The 13,414-nt window shown below is 30.5% G+C and overlaps 2 protein-coding genes across 7 annotated transcripts; both read left to right on the top strand.

Moving 5' to 3' along the window:
- Positions 1-2,600: 2,600 nt before the first annotated feature.
- Positions 2,601-3,215, top strand: LOC119688324 (mitochondrial import inner membrane translocase subunit Tim23-like). The gene has a single exon (XM_038103001.1). It carries the CDS (start codon positions 2,601-2,603, stop codon positions 3,213-3,215), a length of 615 nt encoding a protein of 204 aa, XP_037958929.1.
- A 3,042-nt stretch (positions 3,216-6,257) lies between these two features.
- On the top strand, positions 6,258-11,694 carry LOC119689297. 6 transcript variants are annotated; one of them, XM_038104090.1, is made up of 4 exons: positions 6,258-6,515; positions 8,535-8,536; positions 10,817-10,919; positions 11,019-11,694. In XM_038104090.1, exons 3-4 carry the CDS (start codon positions 10,829-10,831, stop codon positions 11,564-11,566), a joined length of 639 nt encoding a protein of 212 aa, XP_037960018.1. In that variant the 5' UTR covers positions 6,258-6,515; positions 8,535-8,536; positions 10,817-10,828; the 3' UTR covers positions 11,567-11,694. The 6 variants fall into 6 exon arrangements, with proteins under 6 accessions (XP_037960018.1, XP_037960020.1, XP_037960024.1 ...); XM_038104092.1 differs by lacking the exon at positions 8,535-8,536 and having other exon boundaries at positions 10,817-10,913; XM_038104096.1 differs by lacking the exon at positions 8,535-8,536 and having other exon boundaries at positions 10,817-10,913; positions 11,037-11,693.
- The last annotated feature ends 1,720 nt before the right edge of the window (positions 11,695-13,414 follow it).

The following is a 13,414-nucleotide window of genomic DNA, read 5'->3' as shown; positions in this document are numbered from 1 at the left end:
CTAAATTCTGTAGCACATTAAGCGTTAATACGGGACGGGAGTCCAAAAACTCCGCATCGCGGAAAGTCACGAACACTTTTACAAGCACCGAAAATGGAAATAATAATGAATTTCATTGAGTGGGTGCCATATATTTTTTGTAGTTCTGTATTTTTTATTTCCGTTGTTGTTCTTTTCTTCAGTTAAGGTGTACCAGGCGACATCGTGGAATGTTTGTTCAGTCAAAAATTCAACAAATTTTCTATCAATATATATATCTGTATATACACACTTATATATATATATATATTTGTAGATATGTACGTATTTAGCTGCTTGGGAACACGTGCCCAGAGATGTTGTCTGTTTTATGTATGGTATTATGATACTATTTCTGTAACTGTTTCTGCTGTTGATTTCTTCCCAACACTTTAGAGCTCACCCCCAAAAAAGTTTTTCGTTGATGCTATGATTTTACAGGACGCTTTCCTTTTTGTGGTGTTAAAGTAATTTGTATTGGAGCGGTTATAATGGCGGAGGATATACTTTAGCATAAATAAAGTCAAAACAAAAATATTTGAAACAATAGCAATAATATTGAGCAAAACATGGAGCAAATGCAATCGCAACACCAAAACTAATAACCGAAAACAGAAGGTCATAAAATTCAAGCCATTGAGTTCTCTCGCTTTTTCCTCCACGTTCCTCTACCCCATGTATTTTGTTCTAAAATTTACTTGCGGGCTCATTTTACGCTTTTATGGTAAAAATAATTTAAATTGGTTTTCAGTTCTTTTCGTTTGGCATCGGATTCCGAAACGAGTAAGTATTTGAGTTTATGGTTATCAATGCTTCTGAATATTCATCCTGAAATTGGAAATGCTTTCATTGCTTGGGGAACACAAATATGAGATTTTATTCAGTTGATTATATATTTTGTTGATTTTAATTCTCTTTTATTAAACAAAGTTTGTTAATTTAATTGTAAAATTATATGGCAACTTTTACCAATGACACTAGCGACTTTTTCTGATTACCAAGCAATATAATATTAATATTAAAATTAAACAAAAAGAACTCTTTTATCTTGAAAACTGATTTTCCCACATAGTTTCTAAAAAAGTCAATAGCAAAATGTATAACACAATATAGTAAATTAATTATATTAAATGAAATTAAATTATTGTTTTATAAAGTTTGCTTTTGTAAAGAAAATACAAATGTGTTTTTATAAAAGAAGTACTCTAAGTCCAAGGAGACACAATAGATGCCTAGGTCAGAGTGGAAATTCCTCAAATATTATAAAAATAATCATAAAAAATTATATGTTTTAATGCACTTTTCTATTTTTGAAAATATTTATTAGCACAAAAATAGTTTAATTCAAATTTATAGTTCTCATTAAGTTCAACTTTAATCAAGTGTAAAATTATAAATAATTGCAATACATTTTGAAAATATTAATATACATAATTTCTTATTTGTTGACGATAATTTGAATAATTCTGCACCCCATAAAGCTAAGTTTATCATTTCTGCCAGCCTAAACTTAAAATATCCAATATAAATAAAGTTTTAAGACCTCTTATGAGATCTTAATTTTATAAGCCAAATACTTATATGAAGGAAACATTTTTTTTTTGTAATAAGCTGTTCTAGTAACCGGAATGACATGCAACTTCAAAAAAAAAAAAAAACCACAGAAGCTCTTGCCAAAAAAATTAGAAACATATTTCTATGTTTTTGCTCTTGCTTTAGTGTACATATCAGGTAACAGATAACATTAACACCTCGCCTAATAATTTAATACTGTGCCCAGTAATTATAGTATTGGAAGAGTATTCGATGGAGTATTTACGTAGTGTTTTTTCATCTGTAGAGATTATTTGTTAGTTATTTTCAAACAATTAGATTTACTCCTATAACATATTAAGTAACGAATATTTTTTCTAAGGATGATAAAAATGAAGATTTTTATAAAAATGTAGTTTTTCATACTATTCCACCGATTCTGCGTGTTCGTTTTAATGGAGCCTTGTATTTCTAAACCATTTAAACCGCAAATGTAACTTTCATATTTATATTCTTATCAGTTTTATTTATAATGTTTTATACATCGCGACATGAAGTTCAATTCGATTCAGAAGATCAACTTGAGCATTTCCATTGATTTAACTAAAGATATTTTTTGATTTTACGTTTAAATGTATTTCTTTCCCACAATTGTGATTCAACTCAACCAGTCCGATAACGCAGTACGTAAGTAATTTGTTGAGTTCAACTTTGTAAATAAAATCCAATAGGTATCTAAAATCCAAGCCCCCTTAATGTTCTGCTATAAATGAATATGTGACTAAATTGATTATCTCTTTTCCCAACTATGGCAACGCATTTAGTATAGAACTTAATTCTACCGGCCAACTTACAAAACAAACAAATTTTTTTATATAGACCAATAAATATTGCAATTATCGCAGTAGCCATTAACTTTTCAAAAACTTGACATTAAGTATAGTTATAAATCTCTTAGTAAATATTTATTGTGTTTATAGTATTTTTCCGAAGAGCGTATTATACCACATAATTATTATATTTATTCAAATCAAAATAAAAAACACATTATGGCAAAAGAGTTCATGGATCATTTTTTCGGAAAAACTCAATTAAATTTGGATGATATACAACGCCATAAAGCAAGTAATCCACCATCATTGGCAGATATACCTATGAAAATAAGCGCTAAATGGCCTGATGCTAGTATTATAAAGGAAGAAAGGCAGGAATTCGAAGTAATCCCTACTCCACAAATAAAACAGATAGAACATTCATTAAACTTCTTAATAGGCAGCACCTATCTAATGGGTGGTGCAGTTGGTGGTTTGACTGGTTTGTATAAGGGCATCCGCAAAATTAACAAAAATAACTATACTTCCAAAATTAAGACAACAATAATCCTAAATCATGTATTAAAGGAAGGTTTCGTACAATCAAACACAATGGGTGTGATAGGGTTGATATATAGTGGTGTTTATTTATTAATCGAAAACATTCGCCCTGATTGCGATGATGTCCTCATTAACTTAATATCAGGTACAGCTACTGGACTACTATACAAGTCAACAGCTGGTATCAAGAAATGTGTTCAAGGTGGAGTTTTTGGGATGTGCACCTCTGTCATATATAGCGTCTATAAAAATTTCAAGAAGACTGAATCCATTGAACAAGAAGGAACATGAATGTTATCATTTGGAAATTTCAATTTATTTGGTAGTTCTGTAATATGAAATATATGAAGAAAATTTTACATTAAAATATTTTATTTTGAGAATGAGTATATACAATTGTTTCATTTTCTTTAATTTAAGACTTGTATTTTATAAATTCAATTTTATAGATATTTAGGGATTAGATATTTTTAAATATAAGTAGATAAACGTTGTATCGTACATCATGAGACATTAATAGAGTTGAAGTAATCACTCAAAAGAAGTTGGAAACTAGATTTTATACTAGAATCATTTACGTTGGAACGATATGTGTTTTGGATTAAAGGTGACAAGACAATAGCACACCTAATAGCAGCTTATGATATATAACGAATAATGAAAACTTTTTACTGATATTCTTATTGATTATTGAATCTCAAGTTGCGTATATTATTCCTTTCCTGTGTCACAAATATTTTAAAAAACTACTTATATAGTCTGTATATATACTTTATTAATAAAATAAGATTTTAGTTTAGAAACAAATATTAATATTTTAAAATTTATGTATTAAAATAATGTTCATATATAATATATAAATTATTATTGCGTCCTTTCATATTTGCTTGAAAATACAACAAATAAATATTCATTTCAATATTTATTTGAAATGATTTAAATACTAAATGTTGTATTTTATTATTTTTAATGAATTTTTTTTCCATCTTACAACTCTTAATAAGTTTTAAATATAAGTCTTATTCATCGTAAGTCAAAGTGCAATTAGCACATTCAAATTCAAAGCGGTATCCGTAGACTTCTGTTTGATACACGCAGTCAATTTTCAGTAATATGAAAATGGTACAAATATATATATCATATTTTTTTTTTAAAGTGTGCAGATTTATATTCTTTGCAAAAGGCGCCTGAAGTTGGATATGTTATCCTTAGTATTATACGTTATAATTGCTATAATTCTACATCACCAAAAACGAAAAATTAATCAATTCTTAAATAACAAATATTAAAAAATCTATTGAATTATATAGTATTTAAGAATAATGTTTTGTTCTTCTATAAATGTTCTATAAATGAAATAATACTTTGATTTTAAGAACTGCTTTTGTCCGTGATGTGATCAGACCACAGTCTTTGAAATATTTTATATATAAAAAATCTACAGACTTTGAGGTAATAGATTGGTTGCTTGAAGTTGGACACACATTTATAAGAAGTGCAGCGAATCACAATGGGAAATCCTATTTGTGCTCAAATGGGCTTTTGGTGCATAGGGCCGAGACTTCAACCTAACCTAGTACAACAGAAATTCAAAACGTTTTATGTAATTCAGCAAATGTAGTTAAACAACCAAATGATTACTATATTATTATATGAAATCCTATCAACAAAAGCTATCAAGGTTAAAAAATTTGATTCTTAGAACTGACTCAAATACGAGCACATCATACTATTTATATATATTAATTAAATCAATATTTGTTAAAAATTATATTATTAAATTTCGTTCAGAATCGTGTATGGTCCAATCCATTATCAAAAGTGAGGTCATTGACAGTTCTTTATTTTTAGCGATTTATTCAAGCAAAAATTCGTTGTGGTTTAGTGAAGTTTCGGTCAAAAGGCTAATGTAATTAACTTTTAATGTGAAATTCTTTCCACGATGGAAGCAATAGCAAAATGAATGATGGCTCATTTGTCAAATAAATGTAGTAAAATTGAATTAAACTGGAAACGTATTTATCATGTCAGGACATACAATACAATGAGGCATTTAATTGGTTCTCGGCCTAGTGCATCTGAGTACAAATTAATTTCGCCTTTAAGTGCAAAGCCAAACAAACGATACGAACTCTTGCAGTTAGTAAAGGATGAGTTAACGTTCATTCGTTGGTGAGTCCTTGCGTTCCTTGGAACGCATGCAGCAGTTGGCTTGTGGCTACGTCATGGGACTATTTGTCAATGTGTTCGCGTACCATTAAAGTAAAACAAACAAACTTTTGAACCTAGGACAATGAAAATTAATTGTTAAAATAATTCCACGGAAACCAAGAGTTAAGCACATAAAATAGGAAAACTGTACTTTTATAAATAAAACAAAAAAAAAATATTAAAAATAAATAAAAATTAAAACATCAAATTGTAAGTACATTATATATATATATATATATGTAAGCATATACTTTAGTACTACCAAGAGTATCTGTTTATATGGTACTCGGATGAAATAAAATGTTTTAAAAAATTGCACTTAAATATAATATATAAAGATGGGATAGGACACAAAATAATGCTTAAAAATGCAACCAGAAATAGTTACAACAAGTGCAGTAGAGTAGTAAAACCTAACGAGAGATAATATTTTTTATATATGCATTCTTGTATTTACTTAATTTTGCAACTCTTCACGACCATTTTTGCGCCCATGTATTCTAGGTATGTACTATTTTTTGCGATAATACTTTTTATGCAAATGCCATTTTCATTACCAGTTCCCTCTTTTAACACTGTTAATGTTCCAGGTCGTAGTGTCAAGTTGTGTGGCTCCACTACGCTAAGCTAAGCTGAGCATGGAACTATTACGAGTCAAGTGAAGTCGAGTTCCTCTCGGTTTAGTTGCTTCCAAAACTGCTCCACTATTGTAGTCGTACTATGTAGTATGCCACTATGCACAGGAATGACAGCTTCTTTTGAAACTTATTTTCCAGCATAATCACAATAATAATAATTCACGCCCTTTTAATTACACGTTACACAGATGCTCTTTGCTGACAGTGCAACTTACGAAATGCGAAATTCAGAGAAATTCTGTAACAAAATTCTTTTGTTTTAGAAAAATAATATTAAAACCCGCGTATAGAGACATACGTATACGAATGTCTATAAGTATGTACTTTAAAGATACATAAATACATAAATATGACCACTTAAAAAATTGCTCGAAATCATTTTTTTACCAAATGGAAACAGATAAACTTCGTTAGGTATTTAATGTCATAAAAATAGAAAATAGAAAATATTTAAAAACTTAAATTTTTTTAAAATCAAAAAACAACACATTTTTATTAACCTGACAAACTATACAACGGTGCTATAATGTCGGTCTCTTCAAAGCACTATAAACAGTTTATCTATGATTCATGATTCGGTAGCAGAAGGGGAATGAATACGAAGAATAGAATAATTATATTCTCTGTCTGATGTGAATGCGGTCGTGTGATTGTGGAGCTTACATTGTGATCTTAAAAGATTTTTAATACTACTCCACACTCTACCGAAAAAAAAGGTTTCTCTGAAGACCAAAAAGTTTTGGTAAGTGTAGAAAAAAATATTGAAAATATTGAGAAATTTTTAATAATAAACGAATATTCTACAGACAATTACAACACCTTTTTTACAACCGACAGATACAATTTGTTGAAATCATAACACCGTTAAATAAACTTATCTAAGCTTTAGTGGTTTTGACTTTCAAGTTACTATAGATAACCCACCAGAAGTTTCGAGAAGAATTTTCAAGTAAACAATGATTTATATGAACTTCAAAAATCGAGACAGAATTAAAAGTAGACATTTCATAGTCTCAATAGTGCTGAGCCATATTCTGATATTAGAATCAATAACTCCTACAGTATAATGTAATATGTAGAGCACGTAGTAGTACATATATATATATATATAATGTATGATAACGTACATGATTCCTAATAGTAAAGATAGAGCTGCCTCTCCGAAGAGGAAGTGTTTTAGTCTGTATACTATATTAGATTGTCTGGAAATCGGGCATACCGATTTAATGGTCCATAATAAAGTATTCCACTTTACCCAAAAAAATGAATTGACAGTATTTTTTGGAATTTTTGTAAAACATTTGTTATACAAAAACATATAGAAAAAATAGAAGCATATGGTTGAAGTGATGCTGTCAAATAGATAATTTTAATCAAATTATCTTGACCATCCGATTTTAAATGAAGCTCTTCCGGTTTAAAACTTTCTGTATAGTTGTCTGGAAAGTATATTTCGCAAAACCATTTCATTATTAGAAAATTTTGCAGTGTTTTTTGAAATACGCAGAAGTACTGTACTTCGGTCTTAAAAGAAAGCACCTCGGTGGTGACGGCGACTTATAATCTTCGAATTAAAACTGTGATTAGTTCTCTGGATCAGCGCAATTCCGATTTTAGCGGGACAGTTTTGCTTTTTAAGATACAAAATCTGTTTATTACGAGTGTAGAGGTGCAAATCGAAATTCGTTGGTAAGCAAAAGAACTGTGCTTTGGATATCTTATTTTAAAGCCATAAAAATTTTGTCACCTTAGGAAGCTTATAGGCAATACATAAATTAGTCAATGAGATGGGTGGGACCCTGTAGTACCCCCAGCTATCAAAGAGTAAAAGTGCCCAGTTGCGCTGACTCGAAAAAAAGGATCAACAGACAGGAAGATCAGAAATATTTTGAACGGTATAAGAAAATTCATGAGATTGCGGAGCTCAAATCTTAGGTAATGATTGCAAATACTTCTAATAACGTTCTTAAAGCAGCAGGTACTGCAATAAGCGAATGAAACGAAACCGTTCCTTTATAAAAAAGAGCACATAAGTTTTTGTTCATTACTCAAGACTTGCCGACACAAAATAGGTTATTAGTTTAGTTTTTTATATATTAAGATAACTTTCTATTATTATTATTATTATTGTTATGTTGAAGCTATTTGAACCAGTACACTTGAGCACTTTTACTCTCTATTAACTCGGGGTATCTTCGAAACCCTTCTTCACGCCTTGACTAGATTATTGTTTATCACTTCATCAGACTGTGCAATAATTGACCTCAGATCTGCATTTTTTAATAGATATAATTTGAAAAGAACCTTGTACGTTTTGGTAAAGGATAATTAGCTTTTTCGTTTACTAAAGTTTCGTTAAACTCTTTTGTCATATGCTTGCAAAATGTTATTATACTGAAATGCAAGTATTCAATAGATACCAATCAATTTTGAGTAATCTTATATACTGCCTTTTCGTTCTTTTTGTTAATCCTTAATGATATATAGTCGACTATGTTGCATAATAGCACAAAGTTAAGTAGTTGATTTTATTGCTTTTAACATTTAAAATATTTTCGTAAAATTTTAAAGATTTTAATTTGTTAGCTTCTTGCCTCCCGTTTTTCCCAGAGCAATTAAGAAATTCTCACCGCTCTATAAAAGTAATTATATTTTCCCTAAACATGAACTTTAACAACTCCGACGAACTCATATTTAATTGCCTGAAAAGTTTATAAGTGTAGAGTGTTTGTATGTCGCTGTTGGTAAATAGTGTGCATAGACGTTTTTAGCAATTCCCTACACATACACACTCACATCTACGCCCATCAGATTACGAATTTCTGTCTCTGTGCTTTTGTTTTGGCTTTGCCAATATGACGAAAATGAAGAGGGCGCAGTGTGTTCGTTTTATTTAAGTCGTTCAGTTCTGCCTGCAATTTAAAGTAGTTTTTTATCTTATTTTCTTTTCCTCACCCTATTTTTTTTTTTACTACTGCTTTATATGGGTTGCCAATGAGCATTCTAAGTTGATGTGGCTTTTGAGTATTGCAGGAGTTTTTGTTTTTGTTTTTGTTTATTCCTATTTTCACTTGCTTTGCATGCACACATGCACACATTCAGTCACTCATACTTTCAATTGTATTATTATAATGCAAACTTTGTTGGTAGGTACGCGGGAGGCTTTGTGTGAATCTCACTTATTATTTTGGTTTTATTGTTTTTGTACTAAGCTGCTCGCATATTCACTCGCATATTTTAATGAGCCCGCCTGCAATGGGACTTTTGTATTGTCAACTGGGAATGCTGTTGTGCGCTGATATATATATATATGTGTGTGTGTGTGTGTGTGTGTGTACACTTCTGTGTAAGATATATGAAAGCATTCATTTGTTTATGCAGGCGTTCGCATCGTTGTTGTAAGTTTCTTGGTGTTGATTTATGTTGAACATTAAAATTTTAATGTCTTCATCGCCTCTGTGCGTCTCTTAAGACAAGTGAAACTCTGTGGCCCAAAGCGAAGCATCCATTATACGTTATCAGTTGGCAACGACTTGAGTGAATAACTAAGTATGCAATGGCTTGTGGTGAAGACGGTTGGCAAGGCAGGTAGCTGGGCGTACTTTCATCACAATGTCAACAATGTTGCCATGTTGTTTTGCTTCTTTCTCTCTGTTATGTTTGTCTTATTATTTTCTTATTGTTGTTGCTGTTGTTGCTGTTATTGCTGTTGTTGTTTGTATTTACGAACTTGCTACAACATTTATTTTTACTCGCACTTTTACCCATACTCAAAAAAAACGCTCCCATGTAAGCCCGAATACTGATATTCCTTTTACGTTCCACTAAATAAACGCCGGAAAAAGTGCGAAACTTTTTATCAGTGCGTTTAATTTTTATCGGTGTATGCAATTTATTATATTTGACTTTGAGTAATTCGGAATATTTAAAGCTTCACTGATGTCCTCAGTGGGATTTAAACGCATTAAGACTTTTAGATTTTTAGAGTTTCATTTACACAATTTAAACATCATTTTTGCATTTTTAAGCAAACTGATATGACCTATTATCCACTAAAAGTTTCAGAGAGATCTTCCATATTTATTTAAACTAAGACTTCTATTGTTTTTTTATTATTAATTATTTTATTTAAATTCTCAGCAATTCTTTAGTTACTTTTAAAAATCGTGCACTATATACTATGTATATTACAACAGACCGCCTATTACATATGTCTATCCCTCTCCAAAAAAAGAACCATTCCAACGAAATAACACAAAATTCTGTTTTTCTATACTAATTAAACTATTTAGGGATTACTTTAGTATAGAATATATAGTGCACTCTTATAGATCAGTGATTAAGATATTGACTTACAATCGAGAAAATAAATTTTCCACCAGTCACAGCCTTCTAGACCAAGTAGTCTAAAGACTTTCTCATAAAATTCAATAGAGAAATATATTTATAAATATATGTTTTATTAAGTTGATAAGTGAACAGAAAACAGCAACATTGAAATTGCTCATCAGTCTAAAGAAATTGAGTTATGTGCATCTGGCTTATTTATCATTGAAAATTTCGGAAAGGTTTTTGTGTTTATATAAACCAATATTTTTATTAGTAATACAAAAATAGTACTTTACAGCGCGATCTCCACATCCCATCAGTGCGTGAAACAACACAAGCAGCTTTCCAAAAACTACATTTTCGGCCAATAACTCAAATGATGAAATATTGCTAAGATGCAAACGGGATGGAGAAATTGTCCATACTACTATTAAACGAAACAAAGTCATATATTTATCCACCATCAAAAGAAAATGATTGCATCATCTAATAATAAAAACTAAAAAATAGATTAGTACGGGAAGAAATCAATTACACATACTAACCGATTATATATTATGAGGATTCTTAATATGTAATTTAAATTTCAAAATGGAAATTAACGTTTAAGATTTTATATACAAAGTAGTAGGCCAGTCAAAACATGAAATATCTTTGTTACTTAAATAAATTTCATATATTTTGATTACAATTTTTTTTTGTTTCGGATTTTAGCAGAAAGAAATCATGGGTCGCAGTAAAAAGTGTAATCAGAAAGAACCAAGAAAAGATGAAAACGCAGTAAAACGTGCAGGTGAAGGAGCTGAAGGAGGTAAAGGTATTTTAAAATATTTTTGTTCTTTTTTTCAATCTTATATAAATCTGTACAAAAATCAAATTCTGAACACTAACAAGTGTACTTGTCATACTAATTCAGCAATGAATAACTTTCCAGAAAAATCGAAGGTTGATGGTACCGATCCAAAGAAGTCTGATGAGTTGGTGAAACTAGTCAAGGATCTTGCTTCTTGTGTTGTTCAAACAGGCACTAATGGCATCATCCGGGATGATTCGCATCGTGAACTAAAAATTTGTTCATTGCAACGTATTATACCGGAAGGTACGCATTTCGATGGAACTTATTATTACCTGTTAACCATGACGATACCACTTCCACGAGGAACTTATAAACTTATCCCAATTGAGCAAATTTCTAACAAAATTGGACTTGAATCAGCAAATGTGGTTACTGAACATGGTTCTGATGAAAATTTAGGTAACTCTGTAGCTACAGAATGTACTACTGAAATCTCGGGGGACTCAGAAGCTACAGAAAACACTGATGACACTTCTTCCTCTTATTACTCAGAAACTGCAGAAGGTTCAGATGATTCATCGGATCAAAGTGATATGGATAATGGTCCTTTCTTGTGTTGCGATCAATGTCGACAAGCTGATTTCTCCGCTGCTAAAAAAAGAAAATAGGTGAATGGTAGTATCCGTTGTCAAAAACGCAAAATTCTTCAGTAGAACACATAAAACAACTCTGCTTCATTAATTGTAATGTGGAAGCAAGATATATTTTTAGATTAACTGATAGAATTATCATTGTTTTTTTTTTTGTAAAATATTATAATAAACAGTGATACATTTTTTAACTTTATAGTTATTTTTCAAAACAGTATTTATGCAAGTTCTTATCGATTTGAATGCAAAACTATTACTTATTACGAGAATAGATTTGAAACAGTTCCCAGATAAGTACCCTGCCAATGTAACTAATTGACATAGCAAGTTCATAATCAAGATTGTAAATTTCCCTAACTTACTGTTTGCTTTCATAACTGAACCTATTATGTCCTTATCAGTTTTTAGCTCCTTTACCATGTGCGTACCTTGCCATACATTCTTTCTTTCTTTACACTTGCCAGCTAAAGCTGTTGGACACATTAAAGGTATTATTGAATGTACATATACCGGCGGATAACCACTCGTCAAAGATTAAATTTATAGAATTCGGCATATAGAGCCCATATATTCTTACGAAAATATATTTATGCTGTCAAGTTAATATTTTTCATGTACTTAATAACGAAAAATATTTATTTTTGACGAGAAATGGATTATTTACAACAACGTTAAAAACAAAATATCATAGAATAAGAACACAAAAGTGTGGTAGGACTTTATCACCAAATGGTGGGTTAGTTGGTTGGTTGGTTGGTTGCCTTGGCAGTCCATTATATAACTCCCATGTACCATGTTTTGCTACCATACTACTCGCAAGAACACCTAGTATAGAAGAGTAGAGACTATATCCATCCAATCGAATTTAGATAATTTAAAAGGTCTTTTGTCTTTACCAATGAACTTTCTGTCTAATAAACTGTCAAAAAAGTACGGTACTAAAAACTTATAATCTTCTATTTTATAGTTTCTTTTTCCTGCAGGTTTCCACACCCTTCGCAGTGGGAATTGTGAGGATTGTGCAGTTTTTTCGCGTGTTTCCATAAACACTAATCACCAGAAAGAACTTCAGTGAGCCTTGCATTGTTCATGCAGTTTGTTTTGATGAGTTCCGAGGATCTAATTTTATTATAGGTGGGCCATGTTAACCAGGAAGTTACACATGACTTAAGTGCTTTGCATCTATTATTGACAAGTTGAAGAAAGTAGAAGTAGATATTTCTCTTAATGGTCTCTAGTGTAGCACCAGAGCGGACTAAACTGTCAGTTGTCTCCTTCCCTTTAAGTCCACCAAGTGGTGGGACTTTAAATTAATCATTTTTGTTTTTTTTTAGATTCTATTGGACAAAAAATCGAGTAATTTCAATATGTACTGTCGTCAGCTGGACAAATGAAATAATTCATGTAAACAAAATATTGTATATAGTACTAGACAATAATAAGCAATATAGTGACTCGATGAAAGGCTGAATGGGAAATAGAAAGACATTGCAAATTTGTTAGGAATATAGGATGGTGCAAAATGAAAATGTCAAAACATAATAGACGTTTAATAAAAAGTTTCAATGACGCTAAATAAAATATTGATATTGTTCTTATAGATAATTGTCTTTAGAGAAAATAAATATTTTCTGATTGAAAAAGGTAAAATATTTTAGCTAAATTAAAGATTTACTAAGAAACTTTCTAAATCTTTAGTTAAATACAGCTTTTCAAAATTATAACCATGTCGTATATTGCTTGGGGAGCTGTCTACCCGTAAAACCTAAGAAATGGTCTCACTGACCTAACAGTTACTAAGTTTTTTTTTAAGCTAAGAAAATTTTTTAAATTATTTTAAATAAAAAATAACTTTCTAACAAAAAA

Source organism: Teleopsis dalmanni, chromosome X (assembly GCF_002237135.1).
Source record: "Teleopsis dalmanni isolate 2A chromosome X, ASM223713v2, whole genome shotgun sequence".
Taxonomy (NCBI): Eukaryota; Metazoa; Arthropoda; class Insecta; order Diptera; family Diopsidae; genus Teleopsis; species Teleopsis dalmanni.
This window is presented reverse-complemented; position numbering and strand designations above follow the sequence as displayed.